The sequence below is a fragment of the Homarus americanus genome, unplaced genomic scaffold (assembly GCF_018991925.1).
Source record: "Homarus americanus isolate GMGI-L3 unplaced genomic scaffold, GMGI_Hamer_2.0 scaffold5099, whole genome shotgun sequence".
Taxonomy (NCBI): domain Eukaryota; kingdom Metazoa; phylum Arthropoda; class Malacostraca; order Decapoda; family Nephropidae; genus Homarus; species Homarus americanus.
The window spans coordinates 83,617-104,868 of record NW_024726854.1 but is presented as its reverse complement, the minus strand read 5'-3'; the positions used below and the strand labels follow the sequence as shown (position 1 = coordinate 104,868).

The 21,252-nt window shown below is 42.0% G+C and overlaps 2 protein-coding genes across 2 annotated transcripts; one reads left to right on the top strand and one right to left on the bottom strand.

The window, feature by feature from the left end:
- The first annotated feature begins 1,712 nt into the window (after positions 1-1,712).
- Positions 1,713-12,016, top strand: LOC121865723 (glucose dehydrogenase [FAD, quinone]-like). Its single transcript, XM_042365261.1, has 14 exons — positions 1,713-2,006; positions 4,646-4,999; positions 5,179-5,381; positions 5,481-5,670; positions 7,496-7,630; positions 7,826-7,947; positions 8,199-8,255; positions 8,442-8,555; positions 8,748-8,904; positions 9,090-9,247; positions 9,899-10,076; positions 10,252-10,325; positions 10,472-10,623; positions 10,807-12,016. Exons 2-14 carry the CDS (start codon positions 4,855-4,857, stop codon positions 10,964-10,966), a joined length of 1,845 nt encoding a protein of 614 aa, XP_042221195.1. The 5' UTR covers positions 1,713-2,006; positions 4,646-4,854; the 3' UTR covers positions 10,967-12,016.
- Positions 12,017-14,917: 2,901 nt separating this feature from the next.
- On the bottom strand, positions 14,918-15,247 carry LOC121865718 (DBF4-type zinc finger-containing protein 2 homolog). The gene has a single exon (XM_042365244.1). It carries the CDS (start codon positions 15,245-15,247, stop codon positions 14,918-14,920), a length of 330 nt encoding a protein of 109 aa, XP_042221178.1.
- Positions 15,248-21,252: the final 6,005 nt, after the last annotated feature.

Genomic DNA, 21,252 nt, shown 5'->3' with positions numbered 1-21,252 from the left:
TTAACATCTGGTTTTATTTGTACCTATTAAATCAGAAGAACTATTAAAACTTGTACTTATCCCTAATGAAGAGATAGGTTAGGTTACATTAGGTCAACTTGGGGCCTGATAGGACTGGGGCCTATTTAATCTGACACCTGATATCCCTCTGACGGTGAAAGTCATTAGAAAGAATTTAAAACTTTCATCAGAGTGTCAGTACCCCATTGTGACCACCACCCGTGACCCAAAGTGACTCTCTCTCTCTCTCTCTCTCTCTCTCTCTCTCTCTCTCTCTCTCTCTCTCTCTCTCTCTCTCTCTCTCTCTCTCTATCTCTATCTCTATCTCTCTCTCTCTCTCTCTCTCTCATCAACATCAGTTCGTCGACGTTTCAATAGACGATTATAGTTAGACTGGGCGTGACCATATGATACGCCTCCTCACTGTTGGTACTGCCTTGGTTCATCCTCTTACCACCTCTTCACTGACTGTCACTCTCGGCATAACAACAAAATTATTATATACTCAGTGATAATACCTTGAGGAACTGTGTGTAGGAATCCTGTAAAACTGAGGAAACTGAGAAAGATTTAGTCATCTCTGTTTACTCTTCCTGTCAGTAGAATTATATGACGAAGTAAACAGTACGTGTTGCCTCGCACGATGAGCTGGAGAAAGTGACCTGGAATATAAACTCTCCCGGTAATAGTGTAACTCTCCCGGTAATAGTGTAACTCTCCCGGTAATAGTGTAACTCTCCCGGTAATAGTGTAACTCTCCCGGTAATAGTGTAACTCTCCCGGTAATAGTGTAACTCTCCCGGTAATAGTGTAACTCTCCCGGTAATAGTCTAACTCTCCCGGTAATAGTGTAAATAGTGTAACTCTCCCGGTAATAGTGTCTCCCGGTAATAGTCTAACTCTCCGGTAATAGTGTAACTAGTAATAGTGTAACTCTCCCGGTAATAGTAACTCTCGTAATACTCGGTAATAGTGTAACTCTCCCGGTAATAGTGTAACTCTCCCGGTAATAGTGTAACTCTCCCGGTAATAGTGTAACTAGTGTAACTCGGTAATAGTGTAACTCTCCCGGTAATAGTGTAACTCTCCCGGTAATAGTGTAACTCTCCCGGTAATAGTGTAACTCTCCCGGTAATAGTGTAACTCTCCCGGTAATAGTGTAACTCTCCCGGTAATAGTGTAACTCTCCCGGTAATAGTGTAACTCTCCCGGTAATAGTGTAACTCTCCCGGTAATAGTGTAACTCTCCCGGTAATAGTGTAACTCTCCCGGTAATAGTGTAACTCTCCCGGTAATAGTGTAACTCTCCCGGTAACTCTCCCGGTAACTCTCCCGGTAACTCTCCCGGTAATAGCGGTAATAGGTGGTGGTAATGGTCTCCTCGGTAATAGGTGTCTCAATGTACTCTCCGGTAATAGAAGGTCTCTCCCGGTAATAGTGTCAATGCTCTCCCGGTATGTGTGTCTCATTAAAGGATTTAGGTCATTTATTTTTGGTTCAGTTGGTCCTGGTCTTTGTTTTGCCTTTTTTAAATGTCTCGAGTACCAGGGGTCTTTAGTAGGAGTCAGGTGTGTGGGGTTAATGAGGTTGGAGGGGGGTTGGGGGGTTTTGGTGTGGGGGGGGTTAGTTGAGGGGGGGGGGAGGGTCGAATGCCAGCTGAGGTGAGGTAAGGTGAGGTAAGGTTGCATGAGTAGAGTTCAGTCGTGGTTTAACTTTCTCTCTGAGCGGTCGAGTATATTCCCCACACTCACACAGACACACACACACACACTCACACCAGTCTCACCCTTAAACCATCATTCCCTCACACATAATCCTCAAGTCGACAACGAACATACATACTCCATAATCAAGTCGACATAATACGTAAATAACAAGGATGTGTACGTAAAGTGAAAAGTGTCCATGGTGATAGTGTTAACATCGGCCGTATGAGCTCAGCAAGTTATCGTATGTTGGATATGATCGAGGAAGGAGCATCTGGGGGATATTATCAACTGTTTCTGGTGAGTTATTGTGATCTGTTCTTTATTTTGCAAGTATGTAGAATATTTTTAAATCATGGGAGTGTTTTTTGTTTTAGATTAACCTTACTCTGAGTGTATTATTCTGCTTTTATCTTATTTTTATCATACTTCCATCATACTAAGCGCCAATATTTACAAAAAGTGATGTATTTTATCCTGATAACTATAACCATACAGAAATATACGACATCGTCTGACTATACTGCAGCAAAAATACACACGAGAAACAATACAATACCACACAATACAATACAATACCACACAATACAATACGATACCACACAATACAATACAGTACCACCATCCCCCCCCCCCACACACTCTACCGCAGTGAATGTGGGTGAGTATCCAGCCTCCTCAGTCCAATGCTTGATGCTGTTAAACTATAGAGAGAAAGTTTCAAGTCTTATCGTCTGTTTATTCATAAGTCTTATACATATTTACTATTGTGGATGTTGATTATTCACTTCTTATACATATACTACATTCCTACATAACTCACACACCTACAGAGTCTCCCCACGTTGGTGCTAGTCACTTTTTCATTGACTTTCACCCCGCATTTTTTCAATTCAGAGTTGCCAACCTTTCCACACCTGAACTTAACCCTGATATAAAAAGAAGGTAATTTTTAATCTTTTATTTCCTAGTTTCATTGAATATTATAAACCTACGATTTTGTGGAGAGAAATGAAATAAGAGTTTGAGAAGCGTTTGGTGTCCGGGGCGAGTTCTTGTGAGTGGTGGTCAAGCAAAAAAAAGTTTAACGTTTTCACTTCGCGAGAGGCGGGTCGAGGAGACGGGTCTGTATACAGCGTTGGTAAGAGGAATTCCTTACTCGTAGAAAATGCCATTGATAGATTTGTTAAGTATACTGTATATACTCGTACTGCCGGATGTTGCTGTGTCTTAATCTCACACTATAGTTCACGTCTCTGCTCTGATAGCCTTCCCTCTCCCTTCCTCTTCCGCCTCTTCCACTCTCCTCCCACCCTCCTTCCTCCCCCTCCTCCTCCATCCTCCCTCTTCCTACGTCACCCCTTTCTCTTCCTCTCTTCCCTCCCTCAAATCTTAGCTCCTCCTCCTCTCAATCATCTGCTATCCGCCAGGCAACTTTTCCTGCACCATTCATATCCTGCTCTCTCTCTCTCTCTCTCTCTCTCTCTCTCTCTCTCTCCCCTAATGAAAATGCTCAAGATCTACGTTTTAGTGTGTGTGTGTGTGTGTGTGTGTGTGTGTGTGTGTGTCTGTACTAGTGTGTATATACGTGTCTGTCCAATAAACCTAATTCCTGTACGTTTGACCTAAGTGATGATTACCTGACCTCACCTGTCATTACCTTACCTGTAGTACCTGGCCACGAGTAGAAGTCACCACTAGTGTTGAAGGAATCGACAGGTGAGACTCAAACACTAATCTGGTTCTTGAAGTAGTGTAGGAATTGTGGTGAGGAAGATGTTGTGTGAGAGGGAGAGATGAGGGAGTGTGGGAGAGGAGCGTGTGGGAGGGAGGGTGAGGGAGTGAGGGAGAGGAGAGTGTGGGAGGGAGGGTGAGAGAGATGATAAAAGGAGGAATAGAGAAAAGGAGATTTACACAAGCTCACATACCTCTTAAACACCCCACTTAATTAATCCCTCAACCGTAACTATACATCGTAACATCAACACCACCTTGTAAATAAACACAAAGTCGATAATTAAACAAAACAGTAAATTTTCCACTTGAGATCCATAAAGAAAGTCGAATTCCCGCCACATTCATTCTTCTCTTTTACAACCGGGTTACAAAGACCAGTTCGTGTACAGTAAATCCGAGAAATGAAAACTTTGCTTGCGTTGAAGATCTCACCCAAGGAGCTCTCTAACATACTGGGGAAAATTATACTAAGCAAAGGCCATAACTTAACTCCGAGAGAAAGTTTGGTTGGTGTGAGACTTGTTGTTGCCGAGTTTGGTATTTACGCATTTGGTAATAGTGAACTTAACTTTCTACTTCATGTGACCTTTGTAGAAAATGTTTAATTATTTAAGGATGTAATTTTTAAGATAAAGTAATAATTGTTTTAAGTATTTTTGGTCAATGTTTAATTTATATTGAAAAAAATAATAATTACTTAACCATTAAACTCATATATTAAGTTATCGTAAGTGTGTCATCAAGTTATCTTACGTGTCATACTAAGTTATCGTACGTGTGTTATAATGGTCATCTTCATTATAGAAATATTCAAGACTTAATTCTTTCATTCATTCATCCATTCATTCTCTTTTTTCTTCACGCAGTCATGTTTACGAAGCGAAACGAGTTGCTCTATCATATACTCTATTTAATTATTTTTTAACTCCTTAGATTAATTAGAGACGTGTGTTGGGTTTAGTTTTTTTTGATGGATGAAGTGATGCAGAGGAATTAAACTGGTAGTACGTATGTCTGTCGGAAAAGGTGCTTGAAATCGTGTTTGGAAAGTCGTCAGGTTAGGTGAAGAGGATACTGCTTTCACTGCGTAAAATAAATACAGATTAATAATTGTGTTACATGTACGTGTTTGTATCGCCCCCCCCCCCTCTCTCTCTCTCTCTCTTCGTTAATTTGTTTGTCCTTCATTCTCTCACTTGCAGGAGGAAACTCTAGTCAGACGTCAGGAACCAAGGGATTGTACCTCCAGGGGGCGCTGCTGACGATCTGAGGAGTCAGCACCTCTAAGAAGACGTGTCAGCAAATCCTCCTTCATTGTCTCCTATCCCTTTATCTCCCAATCCTTCCATCCTCTCCCTATCCTCCCCCCCCATCCCTTCAGCATCCCCCAGAAGTAAACAACTAACACATCATGAGGAGGGCAGTAGTCTTCAAGGGCACGTGGCTCCTGCCGGTGTCCCTCCTACGTCTACTCCTCCTGGCGGTCATCAGAGAGGCGGGACAACACGACTATGATGCCTCAGACAGACTCGGATCCTATTACGATTTTATAGTTGGTAATTTGTATATATTTTCCTGTTGACACCTATAATAAATTTACTATATTGTGATTATTTTGGGTAATATAATTTGTATAATTTTCTTGTATTGTAATAGTAGTGTTGTTGATGTTGTCGTTGTTGTTATTATTATTGTCGTTGTTGTTATTGTTATTATTATCACCTCGTCAACACAGTTGGGGCAGGGACAGCAGGAGCCGCCTTAGCAGCTCGTCTGTCGGAGGTAGACGGGTGGAGGGTCCTTCTACTAGAGGCGGGAGGAATACCGCCCCTAGAGAGTAATATTCCAGCTCTCTACGGGATACTCTTACAGGGTGACGCTGATTGGAACTTCAAGACCGTCCGCCAGAAACACGGCCTCAAGGGATTCACAGATCAGGTGAGTCATTGTTGTGGTTTTAACCCCCCTTAAGACCTAACCTAACCCAACCTAACTTAACCTAATCTAACCTAACCTAACCAAGTCTCCATCACACAGGCCATACCAGTAACCCGAGGGAAGATGGCTGGGGGGAGCTCCTCTATAAACTTCATGATGTACGTGAGAGGAAACAGACGTGACTTCGACAACTGGGCGGCCATGGGAAACCCCGGGTGGGACTATGCCTCCGTCCTGCCTTACTTTAAGAAGAGTGAAGACTACAGAGGCACCAGACATGCTGCTACAGGTAATAGATGTTCTTGAATGTTAGTTTGTCATTCTATGTAAACTTTCAGTACTGATATCTCTGTCACCCATCTCTCTGCCACCAATATCTGCCAGCTCTCTATCTGCCACGTGTCATTCTGCGATCTATCCATCTAATGAGTGACACCCCACCTCACGACACGGCCTACTGACCTACTTGACACGGCCTACTGACCTACACGACACGGCCTATTGAATTATGCGACACGGCCTATTGACTTACACGACACGGCCTATTGACCTATACGACACGGCCTACTGACCTACACGACACTCCCTAACACAATATACGGTCCAATAGTAAGTTTTCCCGTCGTTACATTCACTTACAAATGTTGAATCATTTTTATTTGTTCTTTGTTGGCGTATTTCATATATATATCATAACTGCAGTGTCATTGTTTTAGCGCTAATGAGTAATGTCAACAGAGGAGTTTCTCTTAAATTTACACCATCATAGAAAACGGGTCAGCTCTAATGGGAACACTTGGTAGTTTGTTTTTATTATGTTTTTTTTTGTTCAACCACACATAAAAACCCTACACTCACTAACCACAGAACTGTCAGGTGATAAAAAAAAGTAGATAGTATGAAACTCACTTAGTCATTGTGTTGATATTTGTTGTGATAAATGAGTGTTTCATTAGAACACAGAACAACATAATAACAATATAATCAGGTCACAGTTTTAAGTCAGTAAAAAATTATCATTGAGCTGACTAACGAAGCCAATAATAAGGGAATTAAATACAAGTTAACAGGTAAGTCAGGTCATCAGAAAAAGTCAATTTGTTTCTGTTGGTGGGAATGACTTTATTGCTGAGTTGAATGACGTTTAATTTAGTATAACATTGTTACTATTTTCCATCAGTAAGTCAGTAAAAGCTGCTGCGGGTAATTTTCATGTTATCATAAAAAATTATTGACAAAAATAACAATATTTACCGAGTGAAAGTTATGTTACAACTCCCTCAGTGACCACGTGCCATAAAGTGTAAAAAGTTGAGTCAGTTCTGGCAGCTTCAGTCATCCAGGAATAAGCACCTTCCTCTGACTTCACGTATTGGTTGGTCACTTCAGGTGTACCATAATTTATAACAAAAGTATGAATATTATGACATTCCTGAGGTGTTTTTAATAATTCTAGTAATGATAAACTTTTTTGGAGTGACCAGACTTGACCAACAGACCGATCAGTGGTGAAGAGGATAGAGCAAATGATTAAAGTCTATTTTATTAATATTTTTGTCGTGTTAAGGTATTTTATTGTGGCTAATTCAATACGATTTTATTTAGTACACCCTGTTCCTTAAGGCGGTGAAGTTCATCTGTACCAGTGCTGTGCCTCTTGGTGTCAGCTGATCACCGCACTATCACCACCACTGTTTGAAAGCAGACATCGACCACACTCGTATCATGTACACATTTATATTAATGCATATCTAACCTCACTATACCAGCCAAAAAAAAGGGGCTAGATAGAACACATAAGACCAACCCAGTACAACAACCAGTAGAATCCCGTGGCAAAATAAATTTAGTTAAGTTTACCATTAACTATAAAAGAAAACTAGAACCTTTCATCGGTAACTCGTGTATTTTTGTCATCATACACTCCCGCGTTTCCTTAAAGCTTCTAAGTTCGTAAAATACCTTCTTTTCTTTCTCTACTAGGTCAGATCAGGTCAGATTAAGTCAGGTTAGGTTAGGTTAGGTTTTTTTTATCATCTAGTCAGTAACAACAGCGGCCAGAGGGTTCCGTTCCGTCTCTACTAACACACTAACTCACCTCGTATCTCCCCCAGCTGAGTACCACGGGTTCGGGGGCGCCCTTAGTGTGGAGGACAAGGGCTGGTACTCCCCCATCCTTCAGGGCTTCCTTAAGGCCGGCCAACACCTGGGCTACAGTGTTATAGATCCCAATGGACCTGAGATGATAGGTATGTCGTCTGTCTCTCTCTCTCTGTCTATCTCTCTCTGTCTGTCTCTGTGTCTATGTATGTGTGTCTATCTGTCTGTCTATCTCTTTCTGTCTGTCTCTGTGTCTATGTATGTGTGTCTATCTGTCTATCTCTCTCTGTCTGTCTGTCTGTTTGTCTGTTGTCAAGTATTTAGTGTTGGTCTCCCCCCTTCAGGGTTCAGTGTGCCGGACATGACTGTTAAGGAAGGATGGCGCTGGTCCACTGCCGAGGCCTACCTCAAGCCCTCAGCCCATAGGTCTAACCTCCACATCGTCCTCAATGCCCACGTAACTCAGGTAAGTCATCAACACCCAGGTGAGTCATCAACACCCAGGTGAGTCATCATTACCCAGGTGAGTCATCAACACCCAGGGGTTTGACCACGTTACCTCTATACCATCCCCCCGTGATGTAAACAACCCATGACGTCACATAAATCTGCTCCTCTGGCTAAACTACAACTCAACCTAACCTAACCACACCAAGAAACAACCATTGTATTCTTACGTCTCATAAAATTCAACCTCTGTTCTTCCCTCCCTGACAGATACTGTTTGACCAGCAAAAGCGAGCCTCAGGGGTGCGCTTTGAGCATCAGGGAATGGTGAGTAACCCACCTGATCTATAAACGTCTCCATATTGTAGCTTGAGTTAGATTGAACCATCAGCTGAAATAAATTAAAGTCTATAAACTTCACACATTCCCTAACATATTTGATCTTCGGTTTAATCTTTTCTGTACGTGTCTCTTAGGTTTATTTCTCTCCTGACGAAGCGGTTGTGTTGACAGGTGAAGATGGCTCTGGCGAAGAGGGAGGTGGTGGTGTCTGGGGGCGCCATATCCTCACCCCAGATCTTGATGGTGTCTGGAGTAGGACCAGCCAAACACCTTCACCACCATGGCGTGAGTATACCTAACCTAACCTAACCTAATCTAACCTCGCCTCACCAATCCTAACCTAAAACTAATAATCATGAACTTTAATCTAAAAAAAAAACAGTATCCATGATCATTGAGCTAAAAAACAACAGTGAAGACTTTAGAACAATTAAAAAAATACCAAATCTCAGTTTATCATTGTTGTGATGGGGACAGATCAAGGTGGTGGCGGACGTGGCTGGAGTGGGTCAGAACCTACAGGATCATGCATCAATCTGGGGACTCACCTGGACCACTGCACCTGATACCTCCATCAGTTTATTTACCTTGGCCAGTCCCACAGCCCTCGCCGACTACGTCTTCAGGAGGAAAGGTTCAGTGGTGTCTTTAATCTGTTTACTTAGTCTCTTACCTTAAAGTTTCAGAAGACATAAGAGACAATAAATTCATTCATGGTATTTTGTTTTCCTTTTTTTAACATCACAAGGATTAGTATTTAAGACCTTCCCATCTTCACCCCATCAATAGGTTACTGACGGGTACCATCCTCTTCTACAGGTCCCTTCACGGCGCCCCTCGGTATAGAAGCCCACGCCTGGATCGAAGCAGATGAGGGCGACCCCTATTGGCCTGAGCTTCAGTTCCTCTTCATAGCAGGTACCTCAATGTTCGACCACGGGATCGCTATGCCTGACCTGATGGGCTATGACAGAGAGGTAAGGGGTCCGTCGATGTGTCTCTCTTAGGTAATGGAGGAGCTTTAACACCTTCACTACAGGGACACTATTTTGTATATTTTATTTAGTTAACGTTAGACGATTTTATTCAGCTCAGAGGAGAAATTGGGTGTTAGTTGACTATCCCCCAGTATTGACTATCTCCCAGTATTGACTATCTCCCAGTATTGACTATCTCCCAGTATTGACTATCTCCCAGTATTGACTATCTCCACAATGATTAATTATGAAGAGAGAAATATCAAACGTATAATTATTTACATTGATAATATAACACAGAAGATTATTAAACTTATATATAATCGTTACTAAATTATATTTAACAGGGGAGTAAATTACGGTTTTAATTAGTTATTATAGATTGGTAGATTAGGTTAATTATCTATGATTAATTTGTGATTAGATATGATTAGATAGACACCACAGTTGATTAGTTAGACCAAGAAGGTAAATATTTCATTCATTCACTCAATCATTCACTCTCTGCCCCCTCCCCTCCCTTCTTTATCCATTCACTCACTCCTCCTGTCCTTCCCTCTCCCTCTCTCCCACCTCATCCCCTTCCATCCACTCTCCCTGCCTCACTCCCTCTCACTCCCTCTCACTCCCTCACTCCTTCTCTCCCCCCAGTTCTTCTACAAATACTTCCTGCCGATACGGAATCAGGAAGGGTTCAGTATCGCCCCCATGCTGACCAGAGCCAGAAGTCGGGGGTCAGTCACACTTAAGTCTAGTGACCCCAAGAGTGACCCTGTGATTGACCCTAACTATGTCAGTGACCCCACGGACGTCAAAAACCTGATCAAAGGTGTGTGTGTGTGTGTGTGTGTGTGTGTGTGTGTGTGTTTGTTCTTTCTTTATATGTTAAAATATTCAAATAATTTGTCTTGTGTTTCATTGAGTAAGTTCAGCGGATAATACAAAGCCACGTAATTAATTCCACTCTCTCTCTCTCTCTCTCTCTCTCTCTCTCTCACCATCAGGTATCAAGTTCGCCCTGGCAGTTGGCAGTACTCCTGCCATGCGGGACGAATATGGCTCAAAATTCCACGATAAGGTAATGTCTGTATGTCTGTGTCTGTGTCTGTGTATGTTATGACTACAGACTTTGATATTCTCCCCATAAAGACACTTTCTTCCCCAGATAATCAAATAATCTCCCCACACACTCAACTATACCCTCCCCATATACTCTCCCCACAGGTGGTGCCGGGGTGTGAGGGACAGGTGGTGGAGAGTGACGCGTACTGGGAGTGTGTAGTTCGCCATCTGACTGGCACTACCTACCACTTCGTTGGCACTTGTAAGATGGCACCTCCCTCTGACCCTCTAGGTGTAGTGGACCATACACTCAAGTACGTCTTCTCTAAGTTCTATGTCTATTTCAATGCCTTCAGATATAGAATACATTATAATTTACGTCTATCTACCCCTAAGTGTATGTGTAACCAGGTGTATAAGTATGCATAGCCAGATGGTTAAGTTATACATATGTGGTAGAGAGTAGAGAGTGTGTTATCCCTGGTGTGTTGTTGCAGGGTGCGGGGAGTGACGGGGTTGAGGGTAGTGGATGCCTCTATCATGCCCCTCGTCGTCTCGGCCAACACCAATGCCGCCACCCTCATGATAGCTGAGAAGGCCGCCGACCTCATCAAAGCGGAATGGGGAGTCATCTCACGCCGTTACTCGACCCTATAGTGCCGCCCATGGGTCCTTCAGTCCTCCTCCTTCAGGTGTTGTATGACGCTGACGACCACAAGGAAGGAAGATTGTGATGCGTCTTCAGGCTGGAGTAGGACCTTAGAGAAGGACATTTATCTACAGAGGGTGACGTATTCCTTATCCGGAGTTTACAAGTTTGAACAAATCGCAGGAAGAGTTAGGTAGCTGTTTCTCAGGAGTCCAGGACCAAGTACTTGACTCTCAGGGGAAAAGGGGGAGCTAAATCTCAGCGTCATTAATTAACCTGACTTTATAAATCAACTCATCCACCTGTCTCGTAACTCTAGTTTAGTAAAGTCCCGGAAAACAGTCCTGTCAGTGCCCCCGTCCCAGCCATGAACCCTGGACTTGTGAATCTGTGAATCCGAGATATCACACAGTGCGCCCATGGCTGTGTGAGGTTTCGGATTCACAGGTTCTTAAGTCCAGGGTTCATGGATGGGACGGGGGCACTGACAGGACTGTTTTCCCGTGACTGTACTGTACGAATGATGGTCTGAGTATTCTGTACCTCAAACCTGGTTGGTACACTTCACTCCCTGGGCGATCTAGGAGCACATTACCTAGGAGGGAGAGGTACTGTACCAAAAGGCCAAACACCTCACTTCCAAGCTTCAGTATTATATGTGTTTCAAGGGACCAGGTATATAAAGGTCACATCAGGAACAGTGTGTGTGTGTGTGTGTGTGTGTGTGTGATGACCATAAACAGTAGTGTATAAGTTCTCAGTGCCTGTAAATAATGTTAAGTTTATACACTGAACAAGTCAAGATTAGGATAGCTCGTCTCCGGACGCTAAAACATAAATAGAAATAATAATAACAAATTAATATTGTTAAAACAAATTGCTTGAACTAATACTTGAGTGTTTGAGTCGTGTGATAAGATGGCTTTAGTTAACATTATATAAATTAAAGCATAAGACACAGGTATGTTTTAAGTACGTCAAGTTATGTAGTTCCCGCAGTGATGGTCAGGGGGACGTGAGTCTCTGTTCTTTTAGTGAAATAAAAAGTATTTTGGCAATTGTGTTTAGTATCTCCTCATAGTCCTCCATAATGCCTTTAGATCCCTTATTAAGAGTGATGAGCTGAATGGTTTTTACAGTATAATGACTAAACTAGTGCACGTGTTTACAAACTTTACACGCGTAGTAATACATTATAATAACAACATGATCGAACACAGACTACGAGCCTAAATGATTATAATATAAACAATACTCTTCGTTTATAATTTCTATATTAAACAGTTAAATACAATATTTTGAATTTATATATCGCCTTAGTCCCCTTTTTATTAATTACCAGAACAAATTCTATCACTAATGTCCAACCAAGAGGGTATAGCGGGAAATGATGTTAATTGCTATCGAGGGTATAATTAGGCAATTCAGTAGTTACCAATGGACCGAGACGATGATGGAGCCAGCAAATAAAATCAGGTAGTTGAGGGAGAACATTCGTTGAGGGAACAAGTGTGAAGTATTGTTAGTGTGAAATAGTGATAAATATGCCTGTACTTACCTGTGTGTGCGTAGTGATGATTCGTGTGGTTGTGCTTACGTCCTCAGCCTCGTCAACAACACACAGACAGACGGGATGATAGTGAAACAATTCTACAGTTCTACAGTCGAAGAAAAACTTCAAAATAAGGTAAGATAGTGAAGATACTTACGTGATAGTAATTAGATAAAGTAAATCAGATAAGTATTATTACAGGTGAAGCAGACATTTACCGCTCCCACGGTCAAGGGTTTCAGGGTCACAAGATAAATATTGACCTGGTTTAAGGGGAATCCAATGCTAAACAAAGGCGTATCTCAGGTATAGGATTAGTCTCTGGAGAAAGTTGAGGTTACTTATTCGTGAACAAAGAGAGTTCTGTCACTTATAGTATCTTGTAATGCCAATGTTTGATCTTCTTTTGTTTTTGTACTGGATTTTGTTGTCGAGTGAAATTTTCGGAGTTACTGAGAAATATTGTACAGATTGTTTCTCTCTCTCTCTCTCTCTCTCTCTCTCTCTCTCTCTCTCTCTCTCAACTCCACGATATAGAGAGAGAGGAGCGAGGGGCTGTTCTTCTGAGCGGACATCCGTAACTCCCTGATAAGACGACTCGATCCCAAGGCCAAACTTATTAACTCAGTTGGATCCTCCGTCCCTTGTCTCAACTGTCTCTCTATCCGTCTGTTTATAAATCTGTCTACGTAAGTTTTATAATAGAGGATAAATAAACAAGATATATGGTCATTAAGGCTATTGTGTTTACGATTTTAAGGCGTAGGTAACGATATGAAGTGAAGTTATCCAAATTTGATGTAGAATTATTATATACTTTTAGTTGGGTTAGGTTTAATTAGGTTTGATCTGAAGAGGAATATTGCGGTTTTATTCGTGGTTTATTTATCAAGGTTTAACTAACACCCAAGAACAATATATCAAACCCAGAGTGAATTAAACATGCCATTAACATCAAACTAACATATTTAACATAACCTATTAAACATTAGATACCGATCCTTAACAAGAAATTTCAACACTGAGAAATAAGTATCTACGAACACTAGTAATAATAATGTACTACAGTCTACATCACTACAGGAGTTATATCTATTTAAAACTCCTGCATCATGAGGTGGGAATCCAAACACACTACAGTATATACACAAGGCTCGTAACTTACCTCAGAACACTTGGTGGCGTGTGGTGTGGTGGTGTGGTGTGGTGGTGGTGGCGTGGTAGTGGTGGTGTGGTTGTGTGGTGTGGTGGTGGTGGCGTGGTAGTGGTGGTGGTGTATGGTGGTGGTGTGTGGTGGTGTTATATTTCACTCCTAAAACACTATACTGTATGTTTTATATTTTAATTTTATCTATTTTAAAAAACCATTATTACAAGTTTTCTCCTGGTAGGTATAGTTTGAGTACCTTTGTTATGTCACCTTTGTTTAGCCCTGACTTCCATTTATACGCCTCTATCATATCGCCCCTCACTCTACGTCTCTCGAGGGAGTGCAAATTAAGATACTTTAACCTAGTGTCTCTGTACTCAAGGTTCATAATACCCATATTTAACTTTGTCACCTTCTGAATGCTGTCTAGGTAATCAGAGTCCATTCTATAGTACGGGTCAGAGTCCATTCTATAGTACGGGGACCAAACTGAACCGTAGAGTCCAAGTGTATTAGCAATCATAGAAAGTTTATAAAAGTAAAAAAAAAGTAATCATTTTTTATTCGTTTGATAATATTAGTAAAGAAATTATTTAAGAATTTTATTACTTTTTAACAGATTTACTATTATTTTTTTATTTACGAATTTATTAAAGTTAATTTGTATATTTGTGTAGGAATTAATTTGAGTTTTTATTTGTGTTTCTATGATGGTGAAGTGTGTGTGTGTGTGTGTGTGTGAGTGTGTGTGTGTGTGTGTGTGTGTGTGTGTGTGTAGTGATAGGAGGTAGTCAGGTGTACTATCTTATCTCACCTTCCCACCACCACTGATAACGCTAATCATTCACCACACCACTACTCTCTCTCTCTCTCTCTCTCTCTCTCTCGTTCTTTAATATATTACTTTATTAAATATAAGATATTTTATTAGCTACAAGTTATTAAATACGATTAATTATTGTTTTTAATATATACAAGAAGAAATAACTTAAAGAAATTAAATACTCACGATAGTTTTGGTAACGTCTATGTAACCCGGATGGTCGAGCCGCCATTACCACAAGCTAATGTAAACAAGAGGAATAAATCTTCTTAAAATAACATATCAGCAAAAGGCAAATGACTAAACAATTTATAGACGGGAAAGAAGAATAAAAACAACATAAATCTAATAAAGAGAGAGAGAGAGAGAAGGGAGAGAAAGACAATAAACGAAGGAGGAAGGAGTGTGTGGGGGGAGGAAGGGAGACGCGTGCCTCAGCATTCACCAAGACGCTCACACTCCTCCAGGCATTCACGCCAGTTGAGGATTACAAACTGTACACGCTCTGGGGGACACGCGGCTCTGGGGGACACGCGGCTCTGGGGGACACGCGGCTCTGGGGACACGCGGCTCTGGGGGACACGCGGCTCTGGGGGACACGCGGCTCTGGGGGACACGCGGCTCTGGGGACACGCGGCTCTGGGGGGACACGCGGCTCCTCTGGGGGACACGCGGCTCTGGGGGACACGCGGCTCTGGGGACACGGCGCTCCTCTGGGGGACACGGGGCTCTGGGGGACACGGGGCTCTGGGTACCACTGTCATGTCATACAGTCATGTCATACACCAGTCATGTCATACACCAGTCATGTCATACACCACTGTCATATCATACATAAACGAGGTTAAAAAAACACATTTGTCAAGTTCCCACGTAGAACAGGATCAATAAATACCCACTACCCCTTTGACAACGAAATTACCTTATGACGTCATGCGTAATTCATTAAAAAAAAAAGATCACGTGAAAAGTTTCCATGAATTACGGAATCAATAAAGAGCGCGCGACCCCCCACCACCGCCAGCTGACTCCGGGACAAAGAAAACGAACCTTTATATCAACGACTCTCCAATCTCAGTCACCAGGATCGATATCAGCCGTTGTTAGCACCAAGCTGGAACACCTACCCCTCCTTCCGCACCCCTCCATCCCCTTCCGCACCCCTCCGTCCCTTCCGCACCCTCCGTCCCCTTCCGCACCCCTCAGTCCCTTCCGCACCCCTCAGTCCCCTTCCGCACCCCTCCGTCCCCTTCCGCACCCCTCCATCCCCTTCCGCACCCCTCCGTCCCTCTCCACACCTCTCCTATCTCTCTCCGTCCCACTCCGTCCTTCTCCGTCCCCTTCGTCCTCCTTCGTCCCCTCCTCACCTCTCCGTTCCTCTCTGTCCCCCTCCTCACCCCTCCTCCCCTCTTCAATCCCCTCCCTACCTCCCTCCGTCTCTCTCCTCCCCGCCCCGCCCCTCCGACCACAAATGTGAGGGGAGGGGGAGGAAGAATGGTGAGGATGAGGGGAAGGAGGGGTAGGGAGGGAGAGAAAGGGCTTAACATCGCTCTATTATGGAGTTAGAAGAGGGGAGGGAAGGTGAGGGAGAGAGGGGAGGGAAAGTGAGGGGGGGAGGGAAGGTGAGGGAGGGAGGGGAGGGAGGTGAGGGAGAGAGAATACTGTACAACCCGTTATTATAATTCAGGTTAGGTGTTAAATGGGTACATATTATCCCAGTATATACATCACCTGAAGTATAACATGTGTCTCTGTTAAAGATAGTGAAGTATACTAAGAAATATATCCATCGTTAGACCTAAAAACACACTGAGTATGTCCTTTTTTATCAGTATAAGATAAGTTAACAATATAGTCTCTCATTTAATAGCTTGGTGGTGGTGGTGGTGTACGTGGCGGGAAATCTTAGTCATCCTCTAAGTGTCACGCGGAGGATGACGTAGGCTAGATCTTGACTTAATACACGAGGGTTAGGTCACCACACTATCTCTCCCCCCTCCTCATTGCTGCTCACCCACATTATATTATTATTTATGTGACATTTTACTCATTATCTGGACAGAATTCTTTACTTCAGTCACGTATCAGAGCCCCCTGGTGAGATTATTTAGAAGCAACGGAACCGAAGTCAAATATAGGCCTAAAGTAAAATGCTAATTATTCTCTTAAAACTGTTCTAAATATAAATATAATACAAACAAAGGGAAGGGGAAGAGGAGGGGGAAGGGGAAGGGGAAGAGGTCAGTAATGGGTGGCATTATGGTAGCAGCTGTTCCTTCTTCCCGTCTGCACAATAAGTCAGTGATTTTTCCCCTCATTATCTGTGTTGTACAGCTTCCTTGGCCTGCCGGAGTCTCTGGGGGTGTCGTCGTCGTGGTTCTTGTCTCCCCCTCCCCCTCCTCTTCCCTCTCCCCTCCTCTTCCCTCTCCCCTTCCCTTCCCTCTCCCTCGTCTCTCATCTTCATAATTCTAGGAGAGGGGAGGGGGAAGGAGGAGGAGGGAAAGGGTGGCAGGTATATAAATCAAACTGTGGTAACTCCTGTGTCCCTCCCCACCATCGTGTACTCCACTCTCAGTAGCGTGACAACATCTGCAGGTGGTGGTCCCTACTAATGACGTTCTTGAGCTGGGAATCATTAACCACACAGAGCTAAAATCAGTCTCTCTTTTAAGCTAGAATAGAAAATAAAGCTAATAAAGCAAAACAAGCTAAATGGGGTATATTACAGCTAAACGTGAATTTTAGCTTAATTTAACTAGCACAAACACAAAAATACGCTAAGTTGACGCCGTAAAATCCGACAGACTTACTACACATACGCCCTCACTGATCCTCAACCTGAATGCTATATGTTCTCATTTGGTGAAGGGGAATAAAGAGAAGAAAAAAATATCAATAATATGGGGCAGATGTTCCTGTGTGTGTGTGGTGATGGGTAGGTAGAGAGAGGAAGGGGGCGCTCACATTGTACCCCCTACCTAACTACCCCCACACGGAAGCTTACAATATAACTTTATATAATCTATTATCACAATACAAAATCTATTTCACGACTTTGATCAATAGACTCAAATATAGATCATAAGGATAATATATTGACTTTACTATTAAAACATTATATTATTATTTTCTATGCAACGGGAGGGGGGAGGAGGGGGGGGAGGGGGAGGGATGGGGGGAGGGAGGGGGATGAGGGAGTGGTAGTTGCATATAGATCAATATTTTTCATTAAATGCAAGAGATTAGGAGATAAGGGTCACGTGCTGGGACATATGTGGATATTCTCAGCCATATACGTCACGCCCACACATGACGCCCACACACATGACGTCCACACATGACGTCCACACATGACGCCCACACATGACGCCCACACATGACGCCCACACATGCACTTATAATATTGCAAAGACAAACGTATTATATTATATTACATACAGTACATACATACAAACATACATACATACATACATACATAAATACAGTCACATAATTTATACCTCGGGATTATACACACACATGGATACCTTACATATACACTCACATATAAATAATACATATACATCCAGAGTAACACACATACACCAAAAAGTAACCCTGAAAAACCCATCAGGTGTTGATGTGAGAGGGACATTATTGCCCAGGTAGAACCAATTAATTGTAAACGATCTCACGTATAATAATTCTTCTTTCCCTATGTTAATTAATCACTATATCTTCCTCTAATGATATATAATTAAGGTACAATAATTAAGGTATTTTTTGTTTAATTGTACAGTAATTTCTGATGCTCGTTCACTATTTATCGTAGCGTTGAAATTTTAGTCTGATGTGGTCGTGTTTTTTTTTACATTTCTCTCTGTGTTGACGTGAGGCCTTTTGTATATGTTTGATGGATGTATATATTTTGTTTTGGTATGTTTTTTTTTGTATTATCGGGTGTTTTTGTATTGTATTTTAGTGTTTGGATTGTTGTGTATTCATGAGATATTGACTTTGGTTTATAGTGGATGTTTTAAGTTCTTCTATAAAGGTCTGTTTGGGTTTTATTCTACTAAATGGTTAACGTAAAAGTATCGTTCTGTTGGTTTAAGTTAGTTTAGGTTTAAGTTACGTATTTTCTTAAGTATTTAGTGCTCCCGTAGCTTTATCCTCGGTTAAAGAATGTGGTGGAAGCTTACGATATTAGGGACGCTCTAGCTAAAAGGTACGAAATATCACCAACAACGAGTATTTTAGTTAATTGTTTGAGTTCGTAGTGTCATTAGTGTCATTAGTAAGTTATTAACAAAATCATGTATTCGTCTCTTATAACGTAACACATCGCTTCGATAATTAAGGTCATTAAAAGCGTATTGTACAGTAGCTTAGTTAATATAGAACTCATCAACAAACACAGGTACACAGGTACATCCATCTAATAGCACAGTGGTGGGTGATGGTGTAGTGAGGAGTGGAGATTAATTGACACGTCCCTATTATCTCTCACAGCCCAGCCCCTCGGTGTAGTGTGAACCAACACCTGTGACCTGTGACCTGTGACCTACCTCTCTTCCCTTGTTTATCATTAACTATTTACACACGTCATTTAGAATCGATGCCATGACCTGTATTACTTGACAATCTTATAATAAACAGTATGTGAATTAGTTTATAATTGGTATATTTTTGTTTTTGTTTTGATTGAGTTTGTTTCCACAGATGTGAGCGTAATATTGTGGAATCATCTCTTCGTTATGTCAATTTCAATGAGACTAACGATAATCAATGTGCAGTTTTACCTCATAGTGCTAATAGGATAGAGTGATTGGGACATGTATATTCTGTATATTATGTATTATAACTTACACTAGTGTTTTCCAATCGTTATCAGTATTATCGTCTCGTAAACTAAGGGCAGGCACTTCTTAACTCCGAGATGTAGCCTTTAGTATTATAACACCGTCAGTTAACACCAGATGGCCCCAGGGAACAGGTTGTCATGGACAGTAAAATGATTATCACCACAGATATCGTTCAGGTTTCGCTTCTGTGTGTGTGATAGGGTTTAAGGATGATGCTGGTGATAGGTGATAGCCATGCTGGTGATATTGTAGTCTTTGGTGGTGTGTGAAGGTGACGGTGTATATGCTGGTGACCGATGCTGGTAGTGGTGAGTTGGTGACCAGTGTGTGTGTGTGTGTGTGTGTGTGTGTGTGTGACAAGCGAGGATTAACCCATGGATACTATTATCACACGAGGAGGATAAATAATAAACAAAACACAACCATCTATTTCCTATAACAAAAGAAGATAAAGAAATGTAACCTAACTTAACCTAACCAAACATAATCTAACCTAACCTAAAGAATCTCCGTTAGGTTGAGTTAGGTTAAGTAATTGGGTTAGGTTAGTGTATTAGATATTTTTATGTCTTGTTAGATGGTGTATAGTATTTTCAGTCATTCATTTAATACTTTTATCCAATTGAAAGTTTATGTTGTTATACTTTGGATATACGTGAGGGAGAGTTAAGTGTGGAGGGGCCTGGTCGGTGGAGTATACTTTAGTAAGGTGTATATTGGGTGTAAGAGTGTGGAGTATACTTAACTGGGGGTATAACAGAGGGGCCTGGTCAGTGGGGTATACCCGAGTGTGGAGGCAGGAGGTACAGACACTCATTTCATCGATTAGGACTCATAAACCCTAATTACTAGCTGGGTATAGTGGATGTGTTGCTAGTTAAGAGCTTCCTCCCTCTCTCTCTCTCTCACTCACTCTTATTCTCACTCGCTCCCTCTCACTCTCCCTCCTTCCTTACCCTTCATCCCGTCCCTCCCTCTCCCTTCCTCATCCCCCCCCCCACCCTGCCCCTCCCTCACCCTCCACCCTGCCCTCACCTCCCACACTGCACCTCCTCCTCCCACACACAGCTCACTCACTCCTAACCCCTAATGCTTCTCACCACCCCCCTCCACCCTTCTCCTCCCGACCCTCCCTCCCCCCTCGTCACCTCACTACCCCTCACCCCACATGCCGTCACCAGCCGACTCCTCCCCTCACCACCTCAACACACACTGGAGATCCGTTTGCTCTGGGCGTGGTTGGATTGGTTCCTGTGAGCCTGTTGATGCCTGTGACAAACTCAGTCACATGAGAGATTAAAATAGGATTCGATTCTCCTTTATTTTTACTTATTTACTTATAATTTGTTTTCGTTGTTTACTTTTTGAAAGTGTTTAAGAAATATTGTCTTTAACACTGCAGGTATTTGATTAATGAGTAATTATTGAAGACTATGTTAATATAATATGTCTACGAGTTTGTAGTCGTGAGAATATGTGTAGTTTAATATGTTTGCTATTATTTAAGACGTTTCAATATAAATCAAGGCTTTTAGACCATATCTCGATCTATCTACACAACATTGAAATAAACTAATAGGAACTAAACATTCTATAATGTATTCCAAAGAGGATTTAAGACTAGGGTACTGAATCCCCTATAGTGAATCCTCTCAACCGTCCAGCTGAGCATCATAAACACACCCGGATCTTCTCTCACGTTACTCTCAACACCACACTCCCGTAACCCAACACCTTATACTGAGCTTCCTTATAAACTGTATCTCGTTTATATATAGTCCAGTAAAGTTTGAACCAGTATATGGATAACAGACACTAAAATTCACCGCGAGTTTAAACACAATTTGCATTAGAAAGTTACAAGGATCAGAGATATAGTTAGTGAAATTAGGTTGAGTCATTTTTTCTTCAATTAAAACTGATAA